Source organism: Corvus brachyrhynchos, unplaced genomic scaffold, assembly GCF_000691975.1.
Source record: "Corvus brachyrhynchos isolate BGI_N302 unplaced genomic scaffold, ASM69197v1 scaffold266, whole genome shotgun sequence".
NCBI lineage: Eukaryota > Metazoa > Chordata > Aves > Passeriformes > Corvidae > Corvus > Corvus brachyrhynchos.
The window spans coordinates 2,445,984-2,469,730 of NW_008238633.1; the positions used below are offsets into that span (position 1 = coordinate 2,445,984).

The 23,747-nt window shown below is 44.9% G+C and overlaps 1 protein-coding gene across 1 annotated transcript in view; it reads right to left on the minus strand.

Annotated features, from left to right (window-relative positions):
- Positions 1-1,011: 1,011 nt before the first annotated feature.
- SLC6A1 (solute carrier family 6 member 1) overlaps positions 1,012-23,747 on the minus strand; it is a 42,128-nt gene continuing 19,392 nt past the window's right edge. Inside the window, exons 2-15 of the mRNA XM_008636038.2 lie at positions 17,120-17,524; positions 16,043-16,174; positions 14,571-14,671; positions 13,075-13,184; positions 12,833-12,965; positions 11,441-11,575; positions 11,220-11,323; positions 10,880-11,004; positions 8,798-8,910; positions 6,605-6,736; positions 6,025-6,127; positions 4,670-4,770; positions 3,121-3,288; positions 1,012-1,260 (exon numbers count right to left, since the gene is read on the minus strand). Coding sequence (XP_008634260.1) covers positions 1,156-1,260; positions 3,121-3,288; positions 4,670-4,770; positions 6,025-6,127; positions 6,605-6,736; positions 8,798-8,910; positions 10,880-11,004; positions 11,220-11,323; positions 11,441-11,575; positions 12,833-12,965; positions 13,075-13,184; positions 14,571-14,671; positions 16,043-16,174; positions 17,120-17,354 — 1,797 coding nt within the window. The 5' untranslated portion in view covers positions 17,355-17,524 and the 3' untranslated portion in view covers positions 1,012-1,155. The remainder of the gene's footprint in view (positions 1,261-3,120; positions 3,289-4,669; positions 4,771-6,024; positions 6,128-6,604; positions 6,737-8,797; positions 8,911-10,879; positions 11,005-11,219; positions 11,324-11,440; positions 11,576-12,832; positions 12,966-13,074; positions 13,185-14,570; positions 14,672-16,042; positions 16,175-17,119; positions 17,525-23,747) is intronic.

A 23,747-nucleotide genomic window follows, 5' to 3' on the forward strand; every position in this document is an offset into this window, starting at 1 on the left:
GGGCTCTCTGGCTGTGCGGCAAACGCAGGACGGCGCCCAGAGCGGGATTGCATCGGGATGAAAGAGCTCTCCCTGTGCCCTCATCACCACCCAGCCCCTGGAAATGGGAATCCCGCTGCTCTCAAAGTGCTAACCATGCGGAGTGTGTGATTGGGAACTGTCAAAGTTCAATTGAGCCCTAAATTGGAACTTACAAGGAGAAGCTGCGATCTTTAAGCCGTTGTTTTGGTTTCTATTTTGGTGGCAATGTGATAATAGTAGAGTGGTAACAGCATAATAAAAGCTCAGGGTACTCTGAGCTTGAATGGCAAATACTTTGTGTTTTACTCCTGGGAATCTTTAGGAGCTCTTGGCTATTACTTTGCTAAAAAAGTTAAAATATTCATATTCATGCCTCTAACATTGATTCACAAAGATATCTTCTTTTCATAAGAAGCAACATATGCAGTTTTAAAGAAATTTATGACCTTGTTTGAAAGTCACCCTGAAAGGCTGAGCACAGCCAGTGTGTATGGCCTGGGCTGCTCTGCCACAAACAACTCGATTTTTGCGCTAGGAATGTTTATGAAGGCTGTGCCTGCTGTTAACTGAAGGAAGAGTCTCTTCCCCCCTCAAATGGCCTCAGCTGGAACAAATTTTAAGGGCAGACTTTTGCACTGGAAACCACTTGTTTACAAAATACTTCATTCTTTTTGTACAAAACAACTCCAAACTTAATTTTACTCCTGCAAAGTCAGAAATAACAGTCTTGGGATTCAGCGGTAAGAAATAGTGATCAACTACTAAAAATCAGCAGCACAAAACTTCAAATAGTCGTGCTAAAAGGTAGATTAAAAAGGTCTTGGCACATCAATTTACAAATTCCAAGGTATGCAACTATCATTGTGAAAGGATAAAAACATTAACAGTCCGTGGATTGCCGGAGAACACAAAACGCTGTCAAACATCTGAGCTCGCGACGGCTGGATCGAACCCATGGCGATTCCCTCGGAGTGGAGATGACCTTGTTGCTTTTTTTTTCTTTTTTTTTTACATTTTTTTTTTTTTTTGCCACTAGAGGTAGGTAATTATGTTCTCAGACATGAATTTGTGGTCATATTCAACCATATTTTTTGTTTTTCTGGAGAAGGAACGGTACTGGGACGATGGAGGAGTTTAGATGTAGGCTTCTTTGTTGGCGGAGTTGCTCTGTTGGGCCTGGTCTGGCCCATTCTCAGGGTGGGTGATGTCTTCACTTGGCTGAATCATCACTTGGATGCGCTGTTCAAAGGACAACAACAAACGTGAGGCAGCCAAAAAACTGCTGTTAACCTCACTCTTTTTAAAAATTATTCTTATTTAAAGACAATACTTTACAAGTGCCTGTCTCCCCAGGGACCAGCGGTGAGCCACGTCCACTGAACAGATTTCAGCTCTGTCCTGAACGTGACGGGAGGAGCTGAAAGACCCTGTGCCAAAAGCTGGATGCCAACAGGGAGCTTTCCTGAGGAAAAGAAATGAGGAGAGGCCCTGCTGTGAGCCCATGGTCCAGCACAGGGGCTGCAGTGGGCAGCTGGACACCAGAGTGATGGGAACACAGGAGCTAGAGAGTTCCTCCAAGGATGAAACAGGTGAAACAGATCTGTGTTTAAGAGTGTTTTATTCCTATCCTGTCTGTCCTCGTCCTTTGGTCCTCTCTGTTCCTGCAGCTTCTCTGCCCAGCTCACGTTCACATCTCAAAAGAGATCCCAGTTTGGCTCCTCAGAGCCTCTCGCTGGTGCAGGCTCCTCCCATCACCTCATGATTATTTCTTAATGCCTTTCAAAAATAAAACCTTAATCCACAGCAAGGCTGAGATGAGGAACTTTTACCACGGTCTCACACAACTCTGCCCAAGCAGCAGCTGTATTTTAGGGCAACGGTTCTCCTTTTGCACCTAAAAGTTTTCATAAGACCAGGGGAAATCTATTCAAAATGTTGGAGCTCAGAACAGGCAGGGGGAAACAAAAAAAAAGGCCAAAACACAGAAATTTTTTGCAGACTTCTTTGAAGCCTCACTGAGTCTTTCAAAATTTGCTGAAGACAAATATTTGGATCAAGATCTGAGCATTTCATGAGGCATCACTCGTCAATTCTGCTTAAGATCATCCAGCCCTTCGCAAAGATGGCTCTGTCAGCTGATTTCAGAATATTCCAGAAGTTCCAACAAATTCTTTTTGACAGTCTTTGGTTCCCACAATCACAGAGTGTTTCAGTACTTGGGCTGGAGAACTGGCTGTGATGTACAGGGGGAGCTGGGGAGGGAAAACTGAGGAACCACCCAGACTTAAAAAGAGGTGTGGTGATTGCAGGTGGTTCCTGAACAGTGTGTGGGACAATAACCTGGCCAGTATTTCCCACTCCTTTAGCAGCACATCACTGAGGCCCTCAGAACTGACTGAAATAAAACCTGACTGCAATAAAACCTGACTGAAATAAAAACTGAATCTTTTCCATGAGAATTGTCACCTCCTTTTTAAAAATGGGATGAGGAATCAGGGAGAGGCTGAGAGCCATGAGAAAAAAGCCCCTAATGTTCTTCATGAAGTGACTGCTCACAGAAATCCCTTAAATAAAGGCTAAAGGGAAGGCCCCCCAAGATTTTTCATGTCCTTCCTCCCTGCTGCAGCAGAGCAGGACAGGGCTGACTCTGAGCAGGTGACATGCAGGAGCTCAAGCCTTGGATGCCATGAGGGAGATGCAGGACAGGGCCACTGAGCAGACTCCTGCAAACCCAGAGCTGGGTGGATTATTCCCTGAGTTAGGTTCCAGCTCCCCCAGAGCATCCCCTGCCTCCATCCATGGCCACGTGTCTGGCATTAACCAGGACAGGTTTCCATATTTTGTGAACTGCTCCTCTGTTTTCTAGGTGTGAGGAGCTGGAATGCCAAGAGCTGCCAGAGCAGAGATGAGGACCCCATGGAAGGTGGGGAATCTGTTCAGCAACAGATGGCTCTGACACTCTCGTGTCTTTGGGCTGGTGCTTTTAGGGTTCTTTTTGCTCAAAGCAAAATGACTGAGGGGGAAACAGATGATGGAACAGAAGTGCCCAGCAATCTTTGGTTGCACGGGCCTCAAGGTGGTGGGGACAGCCAGACTTACCTGCTTTAGGGAGCCTTTCAGGGTTAGGAACATGTATGCCATGTAGCCTGGTATCAGCACCATAGAGGACAGGGCCATGAACCAGCCAACCCCCTGGCCCCATTTTGGGAACACGTAACTCCCCATCGTCAGCGGGGTCATCTGCACAGCACTGAAGATGAACACTCCCTGCAAAAGCAGAAGGGAAGGTTTTGGATGAGATTCCCAGAGTGTTCTGGCTTCAAGAGTTTTTCTGGAGCTTCCAAAGATGCTTCTTACTGAAATGAATGTTTTTAACTCTGTATTTTCACATATAAACCTACACCTCAGATCATCCAAGTGTGCTACTGGTAGCAGTAAATTCCTTGGATAACCTGCACAGAGCCAGAGGGAAGGGGGCTGCTGGGGAAAATGGGGGTCCTGGGAATAGCTGTGGGCATGTACATGGTTCCACTGAGCAGCAGCACCCACACATTGTTTTTGGGATGTTCTCCAATGGTGACCTGCAGACGTGGTGTTCCATACAGCATTCCCAGGGAAAACTCCTGTCCTGGCCTATCTCTAATCTCTAAACCAGCCAGGAAAACTTGCTACAGTGAACCAGGAGAGAGGAAGGCTCGTTCTGGTGCCAGGCTAAAGACAGATTCCCAGAGGAGGATGCAGAGGCAGATTTTACACTAATCCAGGCTGGCCAGCACATTCTGCTGAGGACCTGACAAATCTGACCAGTTTTACAATGTTGGGCTTCTTCCTCCTGTGCCACTAAAATAAAATGAATTTCTCATGCCTTCCTGAACACTTGTTTTCAGAAAAATGAAAGCTGCCTTGATCTGGGAAGGGATGACTTGAGGAACCCTCAACTTGAAGATACTTCTGTGTCTCTTTAGTGCTCCTCATTTGCTTTTCTCTGGTTAAATACTGGGTCATGTTTAGTGGTGGCTGCTTGATTAGTTTATTCTATTGCATCTGGGTTCGGTGTATGTGCAGTAAATTTACATTTCTTTGCTTATTCCTTCACAAGGTACTGAATGGGATTAACTGGATAAAGTTTAGGATCAGGAAAAGGCTGTCCTGTGGTTTCCAGTACAAATTCCTTGCAGAGTTTGCCAGAAAACCCACAGCAATGCAGTATAAAATGATTAAGACATGCCACAGAATCCCAGGAGAGAACATGGGTTTAGAACCGTGCTGTGTTACCAGAAGGAATTCAGTTTACAGAATGTTGGCATTTTTGTGTATGTGGAAAATTTAGATTTTAGATCACTACATTCTATTTAAGAATACAAAAAGATAGTCAAAATTTGTTCCTTGCAGTTTTCTAACTTTGCCAATCAAACTCTTGAGCATTTCCAGAGGTCTAATAAAAATCCTGGCTCCTCTTTTTGGGGCACAAACTTCCTCTAATGACACTGCTTTTTGTTTATTGCCTTCAGTGGGATTGCTCAAATCCTTAAAAAGGGAGTGAGGTCAGAGCTACTATGAACCTGTGAGGGTGGAAATGCCAGGGCTGCAGCACCCAGGCCACCTCATTTACATCCTTTCAACCAGAGAATAAAAGTTTGCTCCTTACTGCCACAATGATAGGAGTGAAAAAGGACCAGCAGAGTTTCCACCAGATGCAGGGTCTGTATCCCACCATCTCTTGGATGTTGTCATAAAATCTATTAACACCTGGACAGAGAAATAAGAAACAGCAGAGAAATGGAATCAGCTGGAAGCTCAGTGGTTCTGAGAGATATTGTCATAAATTATCAATGTATTTGGAATCTCCACGAAGATCCCAAGATAACTTTTCACCTGTCTGCATGGGATAAAATGTGCAAGCTCAGAAGCACCAAAAATCTCCACCAAAAATCTTCCACATCATAATTAATTAATTAGAGACCAGCAAACTTATTCCCATGCAAGATGAGGAACTTGCAGATGTGAAGGTCAGATGCAAGAAACACCCTTGATCGATTTCAACTCCAAGTCGAATTAGAATGAGAAATTTAGGGTGTATTTCACAGTTATAAAAACCCCAACCCAGCCCAGCATTAACCAGCTTCATTGCAGTGCACACGATGCAGAAGTGGATCTGACATCAGAGAGGCCCTCGTGCTGCTGCTGCTCTCCATCAGCTTCCCAAAGCTGTGTCTGTCACGCATTTATAGCTCTGATTTCCTCCTGGTCACAGCCTGGAGCTGATAATTCCAAGGTGTGGCTCAAGCCCTGTATGGACCATTCATTTCAGATCCTGTGGGTCCTTTCCAGCTCAGACTGGTCTGTGATTTCTGTGGTAGTTTTGGTGTATTTTTCCATTTTCTGGATTCACCAGCAGTGCCTCTCCCCTGTCAAAGGCTGCTCCATCCGCTCAGCCCCACTAAACCCAGCAGGAAGGCCCCAGTTCTCCAGCTCTGGAGCAGCTGGAGTGCCTTGGTGATGGTGGGAGCAGCTCCTCAGAGGAGCTGACACAGCTCTGTGAATATCCCACTGATCCATTAATCCTTAGAGCCACAGACTGCTAGTCCAGGCTTCTGGATATTTTAGGGGGATTATTCCCTAACTGACCAAGGAGCCTGGCTCACTGCAGGATCCTGGAGTGAGGGAATTTCTGGAAAAACAAAATATTACAAAGCCCCAAAACCATAAAGCATTATGTACCCAACACCTCTGAAGATCCAAGCTTTCCAGGGAAGAGGGACAGGAAAAGAGATGAAATTTCACATTTTTAGTATTCCTGAAACACCTCAAGACTCCCAGGCCTTGGGGTAGGGTGTTTAAAAGGCAGCAGCACCTTCCACAAACCAGCTTGGAATTATATCCATAGAAACCAAGGCCACTTCCAGTTCCACCCCCAGCACGTGCATATTCAACTGGAGATCAGAGGAGGAATTATCCTCAGGTTGGGTAAAACTTAGGGAAAAAGCCGAACATGCTGTTTACCATAGCACCAGGATATCGAGATGCACTCAAAGAATACGAGGAACAAGAGACTCATTCCGCTGGCAGAGTAGTAGTCAAAAAGCTTAAACACATAGATTCCACCCTAAAACAGAGAGGAAGGAAGCATTGAAAATAGTGCCAGGCCTCCAGCTTCAGAATGTAAGACACAAACTAGCGGTGGTGGATAGGTTAGGGGCCTATTAGTGCAAATTAATTAAAGTGGTTAAAGTCTTTTAAGGCTTGAGGTCATTGCTGACAAAATCAAGATTGCTGCTGCTCAAACCGAAAAGTTTAATTTCACTTTTTGCTCTTTGTTTAACAATTTAATCATAATTTAATCATTAATCATCTCCCTCAAAGAGTTTGCAATGCCAACATCCACCCCCAGCCGCCACTCTTTGGACTGTAAGGGTGTTGCTGTGCATTTTTGCACCCAGGGACCACAGGGGTTCTACACTTGAGCTGCCAAAATCTTGGACAGCGTTGATCCCTGACACTTCAGTGATTCCTGGCTGGGTTGGGGAAGGGAGAGGCAGGGAAGATGCAGGTGCCAGGCACAGATCCCCCCTGCCAGCAGTACCTGAGTGATGTTGGACAGCCCTATCACGTAGGACACGATGCACACAAGCGCGATGAAGATCTCCCGGCGGTTGCGCAGCAGCTTGGGGAACTCGTCCACCAGGGCTGTGATGAAGCCTTCCACGGTGCAGAACTGCAAGGGAAGGGAAACATAAACCACAACAGCACAATGCAGAGCCCTGCCATGGCAGGGTGGAGTTTTGGGGAGCAGTTTGCTGCTGGACCCTTCGCTGGCCTAAGGCTGCAGCCGTTCGACGAGAAATGAAAATTCACTTGACTGCAGTGGAAGCTCTGCTCCTGAATATCCTTGTTTCTGTCTAAAGAGATCTGTGCAAAAAGATTTCCAGCTCGAGGAACACTCAAAATTCTAAGCTATGAACTGTAGCCTTCACTCTGTCAGCAGAAATTGCTCTTTTTTTGTAATAAAGATGATAAACCTACAGTTGAGGGCTTTGATCCCTCAATCCTACAAAATATGCTTCTTTTTTATGTGATTTACTCACATACATGAAAGCCAACACACAGAGAAAGTCTAACCAGATTAGTGCTTCGTGGAGAAGGTTAAAGATTCTCATATGATTCTCATATGGAATAAATCAAATCTCTTTTGTACCCCCAGAAAACATTCTAGCTGAGGCCGTGTCCTTCAAATGGAAATCACAGCCACACTCCAGAATCCTTCTGCGAGCGTGTATTCAGATAAATGCTGTCATTATGGTGGCTGCAATAGTGAAAACCAGAAGGTGGGTAAAGTTTTATTAATTTTCAGCAGTGCAATCAGAATTCAGCCAATGGTTACAGCTCCCGTAAATTACAGTGTATGAAATGTTCCCGTGACAGACAGAAAATGCAGAAAGCATGACAGCCTGTAGATATATATTCTTTTTAATAATATTAGACCACCTTCCTCAGCTGTTAGTTGCCTAGAGACAAGTGCTTTCAAGAATATTTTTGACCCAATTAATTTCACAGCAGTTTGCCCCCAGGTTGAGCAATAGGTTTTAATGTCAAGCCTGAAGCTCACTGAAAAACAAAGAAATAGAAAGTGTAAATTTTCAACTTTCTTTCATCTCCCGGGATAAAACGCCCTCTTGGTGTTTTTGTGTTCACAGGCTGAAGTCAGCTTGGATTTATAGAAAATGATGGATTTTCTCTCCTGCAAGACTGGTAGTGCTAAGCCAGTACATCCCACATTCCTTTACGTGCTGGGAAGGCTGTGCTAGGAACTGGGAGCTGCTGGTTTGCCAGCTGCAGCTGACTGCAAGTGAATTAACACATCTGCCTAGGACAGGTCCCACAAAAATGATCCCACATTTCAGCAGGCAGGAGGGACTTCCCTGACCAAGCCCTCCGAGTATTCCTTGCAAAATCAGGCAGGGTGCTCTCCTCAGCGCTGGCAGTGTGGTTGTTCTCTGTATTAAAATCAGTGCTGATTAGCAAAAGCTTTTGTTGGACATAGTTATTACTGAAGGGTTTTATCCTGTGCCGTGTGCTTTTTTATTTGTGTCACAATAACCATTTCTAATTATTCCATGTCTTAATTATTTAATTGTTTTACCTAGACAGAGAATATCTTACTGGGATTTGCAAAACCCCGGGGTGGAGCCTCCTCAATCATTTCCAGTTGTCAGACACCACCCAGAGCTTAGGTAAGGCCTGATCCAATAAAGCTGTGATCCTTTCCCTTGGGAAGTGATTTCAGAACACACCAAGACACAGAATGTCCTCAGTAATGATCCCACTGCCCCCTGAATTTACTCCAGATACTAAAATGAAATGTGTGGTGCATCTTTTCACTCCAGTGGTGAGTCCTGAAATCACCTTTCAGAAATACCTGTGGCATCTAAACCTTGCGAAACTTATCCCAGTGTCTTCTACACAGCTGAGCGTTGCACAGATATTTTCAATATTGTGATTTAACAGGGAATATTTCGAAGGTGAGCTCCTTTTTGCCTGCAAAATAAATTTTCTGCCCATTTTTCATGCACTTCCAACAGTTCATGAAAGAGCAAAAGTGTCTTAGCATCAGTTTTTAACTCAGTCTTTCCTCAGTGCCTCTTATTCTTTATCTGATTATTCCAGGCACCATCCTGCACCACTTCCAGCTGGCAGTGGAGAGCACAGGGAGAGCCCAACCTCGTTCCACACCATGGCAGAAAATCTGTATTTTCCTTTGTTTTCAGCACAGTTTTACCTGACTGTCAATGCCCAGCATGAGCAGCATGGAGAAGAAGAGTATTGCCCACAAAGGGGAGATGGGCAACTGTGTCACCGCTTCTGGGTACGCCAGAAATGCCAGTCCAGGACCTGGGAGGGCAAACAGGAGACAAAACATCAGTGGGGTGGGTCAGGGCTGGGATTCTCTGCTGCTGCTGCTGCGGTTTGAGGTTGGTTTGGACAGCTCTGGATGCAGCACCCGAGCAGGGATTTCAGCTGTTCAGCGTTTGCTGACCACGAGGGCACTGCAAGGACCTGGTTTTTAAAATGAACCAGCCAAAAGCAAAAAAACCACCCCAAAAGCCCCCAAACCCAACCAACCAGAATTCTGTGTGCAGCTGAGAAGCTGCTCCTGAGAGACCCCTTGGCATAGCCAAGGCAGGAATGTTATCCTTGGCTAGGGTTACGTCTGCAGGCGCTGCTCAGCTCTCTCTCCCCTCAAGCAGTTATTGACAGCTGCCATCCTCTGCTTGGTGCCGTTCAGAAGAGAAACAGAGACAGCTCAGAAAGGGAGAAGACACTTCCCAGCATTTCCAGCATTCACATTTGCTGGTCCCTTCCATTCATTCTCTCAAAATAACACCTTTTAATAAACTCCGAAGTTGTGGACAGCCAAACTCTTTTTTCTTCTTGCTAATTGCTGATGGGGGGGCATGGTGTTGGAAGGAGGATATTAATTCTTATTTAAAAGGAGGTTTTTTTGTTCTCATGGCATAGCTGGATGTCAGGGTCAGAGGGAAAACTGCAGGAACTTTAATAAACACAGAAATAAAGCTCATGTGCTTCACCTAAGGAGTGGCCCTGACTTTTCAGTTTTCATTAACATTCTGTCAGTGACAAGTGCTTGGTCACAGCTCTCAAACCAGTGGAGCAAGGGCTGGCATCAACACCTGGGTTGTCAAAGCCTAATGAGGATTTTGAAGCGATTAATTGCTAGCAAGAGCAGCTATGATTGGAAAGCAGTTCAGAAAGCATTCCAAATAGCAGTGCTAAAAGCAAAATAAACCTCAGATAAATATGTTAATTTTACCCTGTTACACATTCCACAGAAATGCAGCTACACTTTTTAATAATTCCATTTGTTTTATAAAGCTGTATAAAAGATGGCAAAAAAACCTCTCATGGTGGTAAAATCTAGCACCAGCCTCCAAGCTTGCTAGGAGAAATAAAAGCCTTAATTAAAAGGTCAAATTTTCAAATTTCCTTTGCAATTAGCGGCCATGGGCATCTTTCAGAGGTCTCTTATCAAATGTACTTATTATGATGTAAAAATATTGTCCTGTTTGCAGGTGTAGCCTTTACATAACTCTATCCATATCAAACACATAAATCCTAAAAGCTTATTTCACACCCCACTGCCTTTCCAGAGCAGCTTTTAACAGCAGTGCCTGCCGTCATCCTTTTGCACCCAATCTCTTTGTACGTGCAATTTATTGGAGATTAACTTTAGGGCTTAAATTCCCCACTTTTCTAACTAAGGAAATACCTCAGTGGGTTGTGTTTGCTAATACAGTTATCCAGATTTTGTCCACCAGTGAGTTCCAACCAAGCTTTGAGTTATGAGATCCCTCCCTGTGGCCAGAACTGCTAAGTGAGTATCTGGTGCACCAGCTGGGTTAGGGCAACCATCTGCTCTGCTGCTTTGAGCTTTTTCATCTGGAAGGTAGACAAGAAACTGCAAGGAATAACAGAATCCTCCCATGGACGTCTCCCTGCCCTAAATAAAATGACTTTCATGATAGAGGGTCACCTGAAATAGGTGTAGGTCTGAACAGGTGAGAAATGGTTCTGCCTCGAGGGGCTTAACCTCAAGGAATGGGAAAAGGAATTAAAAACCCAACTGAATTGGGAAATATTAACTAAAAAACACCCCATAATGTTCTACAGTGACCAGCGTTCCTCCTGCTCTGCCTGGAGAGGCTTGGGACAACGCTCTCCCTTTCGGAGGCTGAAGGGACAGGGAGCTGAGGAGCTCTGAGGAGGGGTTTTGAGCAGCTGCAGGAACAACCTACAAGCAAAAAATAACTGATGCACAGCTAGAGGAAAAGATATCGGATACCTGATGCTGCAACATCTGCAATAGGCCTCTTTGTGACATTAGCCATGAATCCCACAATGGAGAAGATGACAAAGCCAGCAAACATGCTCGTGCATGAGTTTATGCAGCACACTATGATGGAGTCCCTGAAACAAAGGGAAGGGGCTTTAAGCAGCAGGGAAAACAAATGTTCATCCTTTGTCCCACTGGTGTAAATGCAGTTACACATCTCACCCCCAGCCAGATAGAACAGTTAATATTCAACACTAAACTTTATTTCAATTATCTGTACACAGAGACAGAGCTCAGCTCCAGCTGAGACAGGCAAGTGCCACTGCAATATGTGCAGTCATCTGCTTACCTGTAAACATTATTGTGGAAAGGGTTGTAACTTCCAAGGGCAATCAGTGAACCAAGACCCAAACCGTAGGAGAAGAAAATCTGTGTGGCAGCATCCAGCCAAACCTGATTGCAGGAAACAATTTTTTTAAAAATCTGTTTCTGCACTTGAGGAGCAGGTGATATGTCTGAAAGGGGAACAGTTAGGAGTGAAACTTTTGTTTACCAGGATGGAATATTTACCTCAGAGTCTGAAAGCTTACTGAAGTTGGGAGTTATATAGAATAAAATGCCTTCCTTTGCTCCAGGCAGTGTTACACCACGGAAGAACAAGATAAGCAGCATAACATAGGGATAAGTAGCAGAGAAATATACCACCTGATGTGAAGAAACAAGACAGTGTAAGTGGGAAAGGAAGAATGATCAAAAATATTTGCTCCCTGAAAATACTCTAGCAGCAACTGAGGATGGCTCTAAAAATTGAGGCATTTATCAATGGCAAAGCTTGGGGAATTCTACAGCAGAATTCCCTAAACTCCAGGTCTGAAGGCAGGTGGCTGTTGCCTATTTTTCTGCAAAGGGAATAGAGTGGACTAGGATATTTTCACACTTTTTTTTTTTGTATTTAACACAGGGAAGTCCCAAAAGCACAAGGATCATGGCACCAGGATCCTGCTCATAAAACATCTGGCAGTTTATTTTTCCCACTCTCTCCTCCTCTGTATTACAGGCTCCTATTTCTTGCCTTTCCAAAAGTCCCATAAAAACCCCATTCTGAAGTCAGACTCAGCCCTCTTCTTGCCACGTACTTTGGAGGCAGGAGAAATAAAATGGTTTGCTCTGAGCTCAGCTAAGCCCTGTTCAACACACAGTTTGAAGTGGGTCATAGCTACAACCTCTTGTCAAAAGCTAACAATCCATTCCTTCAGTGTGAAGAAATCCCAGCCCCCGGCACCAGACCTGAGGTCTTCTAACCCAACCCTTCAGCTGACACCAAGCCCCGTTGCTGTGGCTTTTCATTTCCCTAGGATTTCTTCCAAGAGGGAAAGGCACGAGCCAATGCCAAGTGTTGCTGCCCTTTCATTCAGAAAGGTCTCTCAATAATTTCCTTTAATCGAGTAGGAAGTCCTAATTTGCACTCACAACCAGCCAGATCCCAGGAAGCACGGCATGAAATCCTCTGGGAGAACCTCAAATGTTTCCCACTCAGCGTGAGGGGAGGAGGGAGCAGCTCTTCTCAACACTTCCTTATGTATCCAAGCCCAGCAAGAGCTGTGCAATAAATGCACAATTCTTGCTGGAGCCAAACCACTTCATCCTCACCCTATTGCTGTCCAAACCAGCTGAAATATTCACCCCAGGAACAAGCAGGAATATTTTTAGCTGATTTTATACCTGGCCAAGCCAAGAAGCCTGTAAGTGAAGCCTTTAAGGCTGTGGTCTGACCTGGCTACAGAGGAGCCAGCTCTTTCAAAAGCATGGGGCTGCACCAATCCGAGGAAATACAAATAAAACACTTCACAGCACTGTGCCAGCCAAACTGCCCCCAGTGCCTCTTACCTCAGGAATTTTCAGAATATTTGAGCAAAATGGGCATTTTTAATTGAAAGGGATTTACAGTACTTTTAATCTTACCTTTCCAGTCCAGCCTACCCCCTTCCAGATACAAAAATACACCAGAATCCAGGCAATTGCCAGGGTGATTGCCAGTGGCCATCGGATTTGCCCCGGCTTTTCCAAGCCGTCGGTCATTTGGTGCATGTTGCGTCTGCAACGAGCCAGAACGGGGCATTTGGCATTCAGGAGATAAAACAGGAAGGGTAACAAGGTGATCCTTGAGCATGCACGGGAAGGAGAGAGGAAAATGCTGAGCTTACTCCCAGAATTCCACCACGGCACTTGTCATGTTGGTGGTGTTTGCTAAGGTGTAGTTGGAGAAGCAGCGGTCGGTGTTCCAGGGGTTCTCACAGTGTTTCCAAGGGAGGGTCTGGTGAAGGAACAGAACCAAAAACCTGAAGTCAAACACTTTTTAAGCAATCTTGACCTCAGGTATTGCTCTCTTTGCTAGAACTGACAGCTGAGTGCAGAACTAAAGCACCTGGAGCTCTGCAGACATTGATCTCCCTGGGGTAAAAGTTATTTAACTTCCTATCAGCTGTGGGAGGCAGATGTGGAAATATTCCTCCTTTTCTTTAACATAGCAGCCCAAATGCTCTGCATGCAATACACTCACCATGAGAGTATACTGAAACACAGAAAGGACCTCCTGGAGGTCCTGGTACCTCTTGTTGAACACGATATAATAAAGTTGTGATGGTTATTGATCAGAGATTTTCATTTTCCCCTCAGGTCAGGGGAGAGTAATTAGAAAAAAGTAACACTTCTGTTTGCTACGTGCATGTTCTGCACGTGTCCACTACATCTTTCAGAAGTTCTGAAGAGCAGAACCTGTTTCTGATGATACTCATTAGAATGAGCCTCATTTGCATACAACTTAGAGATCCTTCCCATGGCAATTGTTGGAAAATCCTCTCACAGAACTGTTGTATCAGGGCGCTGCCTGCTTTATACACAAGGATAAGAGGCTTCAAGGGAATTAGAAGTCAATATTCATTTAACATGGGCCACAGAAAACACTTCCAGACTCTGCCTGACCTTTCACATCAATGACAATTCTGAGGATAACAAAGAAGAAATGGTCAAGTCACTCCCAGACTAATTAATGCAAATTTGGTCGAGGGAAAATTCTTTAAAGCCAAGAACAAGCCAACATAAACAAAATGTATGGAAGAGACAATTGAACAATGATGCATTAATTATTGAGACTTATGTAAGGATGCTTCTTCAGATGGCCAAGCCCCACAAATCAGACAAGACTTACTCAGCTGATGAATCACCCTTGAGGGGGGAAAAAAGGCAGCTAAAAATAAAGTAAACAGGAAAGAAAACAAAGCAAAAATAACAACAATGAATGGAAGTTCAGAGCTAATCAAATCAGAGACCTTCCATTCCATGGGTTTTTTTTTAATCCTCCATCATTAAACCACATTGATAAATGATACTATTTCCCAAAGAACTCATGTTTGTGTGGCTGCTATTGAAGAAAAATGATAATTAGTTGTACACTAGAATTTTTCTTGGGGGAGTGACTGGCCTGTAGGCTCACAGTTTTCTGTTCTAAATCTCTTGTGGAGAAAAAGAAAAATTAAAAGGGATTTTTACGAAATAGTTTTTCTTCAGTAAGGAGGGCTTATCCCACTGTGCACGCTGTGTTAACCTCACACATCTACACTGAGGCAGATTAGTGACTTAGCCATATTTTACTTGGCTATACACTCAACAAACAATTCCCCATCCCCTGACACACACTTACAGTGGTAAAGGAATTATACAGGTAGTATATGGCCCACGAAATAATCACAATGTAGTAAATATTTAGCCAAAAGGACAGGACTGCAGCAGCCAGTCCCACACCTGTAAGGAAAACAAAGAGAAATGAAACAAGGGAACTTTCAGCTGCAGTTCAGGGCAAACACAACACATGGGGCAGGCACCACTCAGGAAATGTTGTAGAAGTGAGGATTTCAGAAGGGCCATTACACAAAGGTCGTTATTTGGGTGATGGCTCAGTCACCCATGAATTCACTGCCAGTGTTCAGCTCCCTGTGTGGTGCAGTCCCACCTGCTGCTGCTGCTGCTGAGAGTTCCCTGGCATGTTTAACTTGCAGGATAAAGAGCCAAATCAGCTCATTCTCTGCAACATCAGCCCCACAGGACCTCGTGGCAGATGCACACACAGTGAGAATGTGTTCAGAGGCATTTAGGACACGGGTCAGAGTGCCTGGTTCTCAGCACAGGGCTGTTATGACAGACTAAAGGAACGTCAGGGTTGCATGATGAGGATGCCTCATCTTCTGCTCCACATGGACACTCCAGGGGTGTTCTAAACTATCCAGGACAGTTGTTCCACAGCCCTGAGCGGGAGGAAGTGCTCACAATAACCAGTAAAATGCAGAGCAAGGTTGTACCAACCCCTACCAACAGCAGCAACTCGAGCACAAACCCTTCTCTGTGAGAGACAATTTCATCTCTCTGGGTTTTCCCAATGCTAAATCTCCCAGAGCAAAATTCAATCCCAACAAACTTTCAGCTCACCCTGTGCTAATTGCCAGCCCTACTGTGTGAGGTGATTTGTAACACCATGTGCAGCTCTGCTGGGCCAGAACTCAGCTCGGGATCTTGGGAATGTCAAAGGATTTGGGATTAGAAGGGTGAAAAGCATCGTTTGAGAGGTTTGTGGATCTGTGCAGAATCGGGATTAAAACCCCGGGGTTCTGGCAATCAGACCTCAAACTCAAAGTCTGAGTGTGGAGTGAGCTTGTCTTAAGGAATTCAGCATGAAATTGCCAAAGGTGTCTGGCTTTTGAGTTTCAGTTTTTTTTAAAAAAACCAGGAGATACCAACCTCTCTGAGCTCAGACAAATTTACCAAAGTTCACCAAATTTCTGTGAACAGTTCCACACGTGCTCACACAACTACTGCTGGATATACTATTTTCAACAGTCTTTATACATTTCTACAAAAAAACCCTAAAAGTTTTTGAAGTTCAAAAATAAGTTTGTTGAGATTCTAATGCCTAAATCTTGCTATTTTTAATGAAGAATAAAATATATAGCCCGGCATATTTCAAAATCATCAGTTACACCTCAGAAAATCAGTGTTTTCCCTAGAAAAATCATGGTTTAAATATAAGTGAAAGGCATCAAGAAACATTCTTGCCCCGGCACTTTGTGGAACTTCTGCAATATGGGAACAGGTGAGGAATAATTTGAATCCATACTGTACCTTTGAACATTGGAGCAAGCTTCCACACTCCAAGGCCTCCTATAGATGTATACTGACCAAGGGAACACTCCAAAAGGAACAGTGGAACTCCAGCAAAAATTAAAGTTAGAAAATAGGGAATCAGGAATGCACCTAAAAAGAAGTTTTTAAAAAGTCTATTACAGCGGGGAAAAACACGGCTGAATTTCCACTGTTTCCATCCCTGTCACACACAAAAAGAAACCCACAGGTTTTTCTTCTCTCAGATGCAACTTTGAAAAAATATTAGTGGAAATCACACGAGCACTTCTGAACCAGCAGCCCAAGAGGTGAAAATAGGAGGAAAAACTTATCTCCCCATCGTTTAAATATTTTCTGTTGAAGTAAAAAGCTGAGATCCAAAAACCTGTGGGCTTTGTTGCCTTCATCTCTCATGGAGAGCACAAAGGCTTGAACCAGCCCTGGCTGCTTTCCAGCTGGAGCCAGCCTTTTATGGGGAGCTCAGAGTCAGTTGCAAACCCTATGAAATCCTCTCAAAACTCAGCCCAAAAGAGAGGGATCTGCAGGGTTGGATGAAGGGCATGGTGCTTTAGTTCTGCTCTGATACTTTATGGTCTTTTAAGTTCAACTGCCAGCTAGGAGTTAGAATAAACTTCAGGGCAGAGCTCAAAGCAGAGCTCCCCACTCCAAAATGGCTCTGAACCTCCTGGAAAAGTGGAAAACAAAAAAAAACCTCCAAAAAACTGAGAAACCAAAAAAACCAAACGAAACCAACAACAACAAGATCCCCCCAAAAACCAAACCAAAAATTGGAAAAAAAACCCCAAACCAAAAACACCACAGCAAACAAACAAAAAACAAAACCCCAAAATCCCTCCAAAACCAAACCAAACCAAACCAACCAACAAAAAGGAAAAAAACAAAAAAATCCAAAAAACCCTAAAAAAAAAAAACCCAACCCCCCAAAAAACCAACAAAAAACCCCCAACCAAAACCAGCTATATGTATGAAAAAGCTATTAAAGCCAAGTTTTGACTTGTTGGTCATTTTCTGGTGACTCAACACACCAACCGAGCCATAAGGACACAGCAAACGTACCTCCACCGTTCTTGCCACACAGGTACGGAAATCTCCACACATTCCCTAAGCCAATGGCATAACCTACACAGGACATAAGAAAGTCAAATTTCCCTTTCCACGTGTCTCTGTCTGGAAGGTCCGTCTTCTTCTTCTGCACTTTTACTACCAAGGTTTTGGGCTTGTCGTTGGTGATGGAGGCGTCGACCTCGGTGGAGATCTGGCCGTCCGCCACTTTGGTGCCGTTGGTGGCCATGTCTCTGGGCTTGGCTGGCGAGGCTCTGGCGGCGGCCGGGCGGGAGATTTCAGCACCAGTCCACGTGGACAGCAGCTTTGCGGCTCGTTGCGATCCACGCGGGAGCGACGGCGACGGCAGGGACAGCCCCGAGAGCCGGGACACGGAGCCTCAGCGGGGACCGGAGCCACCTGCGAGACACGGGGACACCTCAGACACTCACACCGAGCCGAGGCCTCGTGGAAGGACTTGGCTCTGCTCTAGGGATTTGTTCTTGACCCAACACGAAGCAGGGTAGAATCAGCACAGTGTTGGAATTGTAAAAAGAGGAAAGGCCCCGTGGCTCCGGCGGGGGCAGAAAATTGCAGTCCAAAACCAATGTGGTTGATAAGAGCAAAACTCCGTTTATTAGCAATCCAGAGGCACTTATATAGCAAACCAGCTTGTTAACTCTTAAGTGGCTTAAAACTTTTCAAGGCGAATTTCCACTTCTACCTAATTGGACTTACATTGGCAAGCTTCTACAGTTATGTTATGATTAAAAGAATTCAGAGTTTACCTCCCCTTCTCCGGGTCTTATCTGAACAGCTGCAAATCTTCAAACTCCCTCTTTGTTCCCCGCCCTGTTTTTTCTTCACACAAGAATTTTCTCATGGAGAGTTTTTCTCACGCACAGGCCTTTTGCTTACAGGCCTATTGCTACAGTTCTTTTATTGATCCCATAATTCTATCAATGATCCATGCCCCTGATCCTTTAATAATTGCAACAGCACAGTCCCTCCAAAACAATCTCTAAGATCCGCTGATTATATTTTTCCCCTGTAGATCTCTAATGAGTCTACAGAGAAAAGATTTTAAAAAAGAAATCAAGAAATAGCAGTTGCCACTTTTAATAGTGGATTAATACTAAATTTAGAATGTTCACTATTAACCAAAACAATCTCCAAGATCCACTTCATGTAATTTTCCCTATAGACCTCTTATGAGTCTACAGAAAGAATTAAAAAAAAAAAAAATCAATAGCAGTTGCCACCTTTAATAGTGGATTAATACTGAATTTAGAACGCTCACTATTAACCAAAACAATCTCCAAGACTCACTTACTATCATCTTTCCTACAGATCTCCTATGAGTCTGCACAAAAAAGAATTGAAAAAAACACCAATCAAGAAGTAGCAGTTGCCACCTTTAATAGTGGCTTCACAGTGAATTTAGAAAGTTCACTATTAATCCAAAACAATCTCCGAGACCCACTTATTATATTTTGTCCCTATAGATCTCTTATGAGTCTACACAAAAAAGAATTTTAAAAAAACCAACCAAGAAATTGCAGTTGCCACCTTTTATAGTGGATTAATACTGAATTTAAAATGTTCTCTATTAACCAAAACAATCTCCAAGACCCACTTATGATACTTTTCCCTATAGATCTGAGTCTCCAGAAAGAATTTAAAAAAATAAATCAAGGAATAGCAGTTGCCACCTTTAATAGTGGATTAATACTAAATTTGGAATGTTCAGTATAAACCAAAACAATCTCCAAGACACACTGATTACATTTTGTCCCTACAGACTTCTACAGAGGACTACAGAAAGAAATTAAAAAAAAATAAATCAAGGAATAGCAGTTGCCACCTTTAATAGTGGATTAATAGTGAATTTAGAAAGTTCTTATCTAAAACACCTTTCTCTCAAGTGCTCCCAAAGGAATTAAACAATAAACCAGATCAAGCAACTGGCCTTAATCCTGGGTAATGATGTCAAGTTTTGCATGCAGTTATAATTAGCTGTTAATGTAAGACGAATGTTTCACGAAGCTGAAATGATAAGCACAGTAAGATGACAGCCTGCAAGGATCACCCCTCAGTTCCTGTTTCCAACCACTCGTGGCCTTTTTAAAAGACCATTTTTCTCACTATGTACAGTTTCAAAATCTAAATGAAAGAATCATCAAGGAAGCAATATGGATTATGAAAAATGACCTGGTGTGTTTCAGCCAACTCTGAAGTGCTTGTGGCTCCTACAAACTTCCACAGCTCTGCTTCAGCTGGAAAAAACACACTGAAATAATGCTTTTCATGTCTTCTGTGACCCATCCACAATCAATTTATTGTCTATTTTCCCTTGATAACTCCTTTTACCACACGTCAGACCAGTGCTCAAACCAGAGGCTCCAACACATGAAACACTTACCAGGGTGAAGCTGCGCCCTGTGCTGGTAGCACCGGGCACGAGGTCAGGCAGAGATCAACAATAATTCTATTTACAGACTTGTATAAAAGAGGATTGGGGTTATTAGCCATTCACTTCTAATGGAAAATTATATAAAATAATATAAATAAAATTACATTTGAATTATATAATGAATATAATAATATAAATAAACATAAAATGTGTAAAGGCTGTGCTTTTCTTCAACTTCTCATTTTAGATCACTGCATGATCATAGCGCTTATTAAAAAGCCACATCCAACTATTAAAAAGAAAGCTTTTGGTTGGAAGCTGTAGAAGAATCGGCTGTAGGTGTGGTTGGGGTGAGGAGAGAACAAGGATGGTGCTTGTAACCTTCCTTCCTCTCCGTTCCACTTCAAGATGGGACTCAGAGAGGGAAAATCCATCTCTGCCTACACCCTCACAAGTCCTTCTGTGAGCAAATACCTCCCTTCACAAAGCAGTGGACCGAGTTTTCCACATCCCAACGCAAGCCTGTCCAATCTCCTGTACCAAACCCACCCTTCCTGGCTGTGCTCAGCATTCCAGGCAGTCCGGGCAGTGCACTCCCTGATGCAGGAGGAAACAGGGATAATTGTAATGGCAAAAGGGGGCTCCTGTTGGGAGGCTGAACTGGGAGGACCCCAGAACTGGGACCTGCCCAGCTGCAGGGCCATCCATGGGTGGTTGGAGCCAGCTCCAGGGTGCAGCCCCAGATGTGCAGTTTGCCAGCTCCATCTGCTGCTCAGCAGCCAGAACTGAACGTGGCTCTTCTCAGCCAGTGCAGCCTGGATGGAAAAAAACCCATCAGGGTGTCCTGGTACTTCACAAACAGTCCTGCACTAGATTAGATTTGTTGTTGTTGTTGTTGCAATTGGTGTTTGGGTTGGGCTTTGTCATCAGCAGAGCTTCCAAGTATTGGAAGAGGCTGAATGTGTTCAGGATGAGTGGAAAAAAAAACCAAACCCAAACCACCATAAAATCCCCCTCCAACAACCCAACAGTGCAGGGAAAGATCTATATGTACATCTCGTTTGGTTCATAATGAAGGAGAAATTCCTGCTCCCAGCTGGCACCAGGGATCTGGGCTGAGTCAGAAGGGAGCAACCAAACCAGGAGGAACATGGATTGAGAGGAGAAGGGATTGAGAGGAACATGGACTGAGAGGAACATGGACTGAGAGGAGCAGGGATTGAGAGGAGCAGGGATTGAGAGGAGCAGGGACTGAGAGGAGCAGGGATTGAGAGGAACATGGACTGAGAGGAACATGGATTGAGAGAAACATGGATTGAGAGGAGCAGGGATTGAGAGGAACATGGACTGAGAGGAACATGGACTGAGAGGAGCAGGGATTGAGAGGAACATGGACTGAGAGGAACATGGATTGAGAGAAACATGGATTGAGAGGAGCAGGGATTGAGAGGAACAGGGATTGAGAGGAACGGGGATTGAGAGGAGCAGGGATTGAGAGGAGTTTGGTTCATAATGAAGGAGAAATTCCTGCTCCCAGCTGGCACCAGGGATCTGGGCTGAGTCAGAAGGGAGCAACCAAACCGAGAGGAGCAGGGATTGAGAGGAGAAGGGATTGAGAGGAACAGGGATTGAGAGGAACAGGGATTGAGAGGAGCAGGGATTGAGAGGAGCAGGGATTGAGAGGAGCAGGGATTGAGAGGAGCGGGGATTGAGAGGAACGGGGATTGAGAGGAACGGGGATTGAGAGGAGCAGGGATTGAGCGGAGCAGGGATTGAGAGGAGCAGGGATTGAGCGGAGCAGGGATTGAGAGGAGCAGGGATTGAGCGGAGCAGGGATTGAGAGGAGCAGGGATTGAGCGGAGCAGGGATTGAGAGGAGCAGGGATTGAGAGGAACAGGGATTGAGAGGAACATGGATTGAGAGGAGCAGGGGTCGAGAGGAGCAGGGATTGAGAAGAGCAGGGATTGAGAGGAACATGGATTGAGAGGAGCAGGGGTCGAGAGGAGCAGGGATTCAGCCCCTCAGATCTACAAACAGGCTCTGCTGGTGAGTGCTGGGTGTGGAGCCTGCCCTTGCTGCTCCAGCCCTCCCAGGCCCTGCAGAGCCTGGTGGGCATTAAAGCCTCTGCTGAATGCTGAGAGAAATTCAAGACTCCGTGACAAAGAGAAACCAGAGGGTTAGTTAGGAAATCATCAGGAATAAAGCAAGGAACCTCCTGGAGGAAGGAGCCCAGACCTGTTTCAGTACCTCTGTAATGCTGAAACTTCCCAAGACACCCCAGCACATCTCTGCTGAGGGCGAGGTGGGGCTGGCAAGCAGCCTTTTTATATTAAAAGACATTGTAAACAGCGGTTCAAACAATCACCTGTGGGGATGTGCTTAATTTTATGACACAGCACAACCACTGCATACACCACAAGTATCCAAAACCTCACCAGTGGCAAGCCCAGACTCAGCAGAGGCTCCTTTTGAGAGGATGGAGGTGGGGATTGATCAATTTGCTTCTTACCCACCACTGCTGGTGCCATTATTCCATCTGGAAACCATGCTGGAGGTTTTACTGGCACTGGCACCCGTGCACGGACATTTGTGCATTTATGGTCCTATAGCAAATGAGCATCAGACAATGAAGAAATACTTCAGTTCCACAGTTTTGAAAGTAGGGATTTTTCCAAACTATGAGAAGTAACTTTCCCCCAAGCCTAGGAAATAATGATAATAAATGACAACAGAAGTAGAGTCTGATCTCCAGTGCACACTCTCCATACACTGCAGTGCTTTCTGACTCGCACACAACAACCCAGAAGAAGTGGCAGTGCAGCAGCAAAGATCCTGGGTACACGCTCTCTAATCAGATTAGGCAATATCCCACAGCACTGGGATTTAAATCTAAAATTGCTCTGACATGGAATGGGACAAAAAGACACTTATGTAAGCTCTGCGGGTTGGCCTGGGCAGAGGGAAATACAAATTGCAGCTGTCAGGCAGCAGAGCAGGTACGGCACTCGCTCTCCAGCGCTGGCTTTGTGGGAAGGAGATGGAGAGATCCATTAAATAACTCGGGCTTTGCTCCCCCGCTCCCTCCACGTCAACCCTGAGTGTGCTAGGAAGGGCACAGCAGCTTCCCACCACATTCCTCAGGGCACAAAAGAGCTTCCTTGACTTCAGTTACTAGGGTTGCTGAGCCAAGGGCTGAAAGCCCTCTGGATCAGGGGTTGGATCCCAGCTGGTTGTCCCGCAGCACCACCACGCTGGAGAAGAATGGCCTGGGAGAGCCAAGCTTACATAGCGGCCAAGGGCATGGGCACTACCAGGGAAACTGCAACAAAGACAGGGCCACTGCACAAAAGCATTTTTCTCTCTCCTGGACTGCACAAAAGTGGATTGGAGGAGTTTAGGGCTGGCTGTGGAAAATGAAAGTGAACAGCAATATTGCTGTCATCTTTCACAAGTTTTCTTGCTTGTGGCAGCACAAAGCAGGAAAATCTCTATTTGTGCACGAGCAGCTGTGCAAACACTTCTGCTCAGGACCAGGCCAGGAAGTGGGGCAGAGTAGAGGGAAATGCAGCAGATGAACTCTCCAGAGTGTGGTGCCTAAAGTAGGACATGGAAAAGGATTTTTAACATGTCTGTGTAAATGTTAGTGTTGAGCAAAGCAGAATTCTCCACTTTGGATGCCTGAAACTTCTGAAGAACAGGGATCCAGTGCCCACTTCTGGAAATCCCACCTCACTGGTTTCAAAGTCACCTGTAAAACCTCACCTCAGCAAACTCCCAACTGTACACATTTATGAAATAACCAGAACTGCAGAGCTAAACCTGGGAAAGCCGCCTCTCCTCTGGCACAGATCTTTAACCCAGCTGTGCTGACAGAAAAGGCATCAGAACCTCAAAACCAGATGCCTGTGCACATCCCTGCCCCAAGCCCTGCAGAAAGGTACCTAACAGGGCATCAGGGCTGGGCTTGGGGAGGGCTCAGTGTCACAGGCAAAAATGCTGGTGATTGGTGGCCAAATATCCACCAGGAGAAGGCACCACCATGGTTTGAGCAGCAGAGAAGGCTCACCTCCATTAATTCTCCACTGATCAAAACCCCGACAGTTCCAAGGCATCTTTGCTCTTCTCCACACAAGACGCACTAAAAGTAGGGAAGGCTCCAACAGAAAGGAGGCATTGGACCAACTTGGAGAAGTTTTGCCATTCCAGTACGAATTATAACCTGTCCTGCTG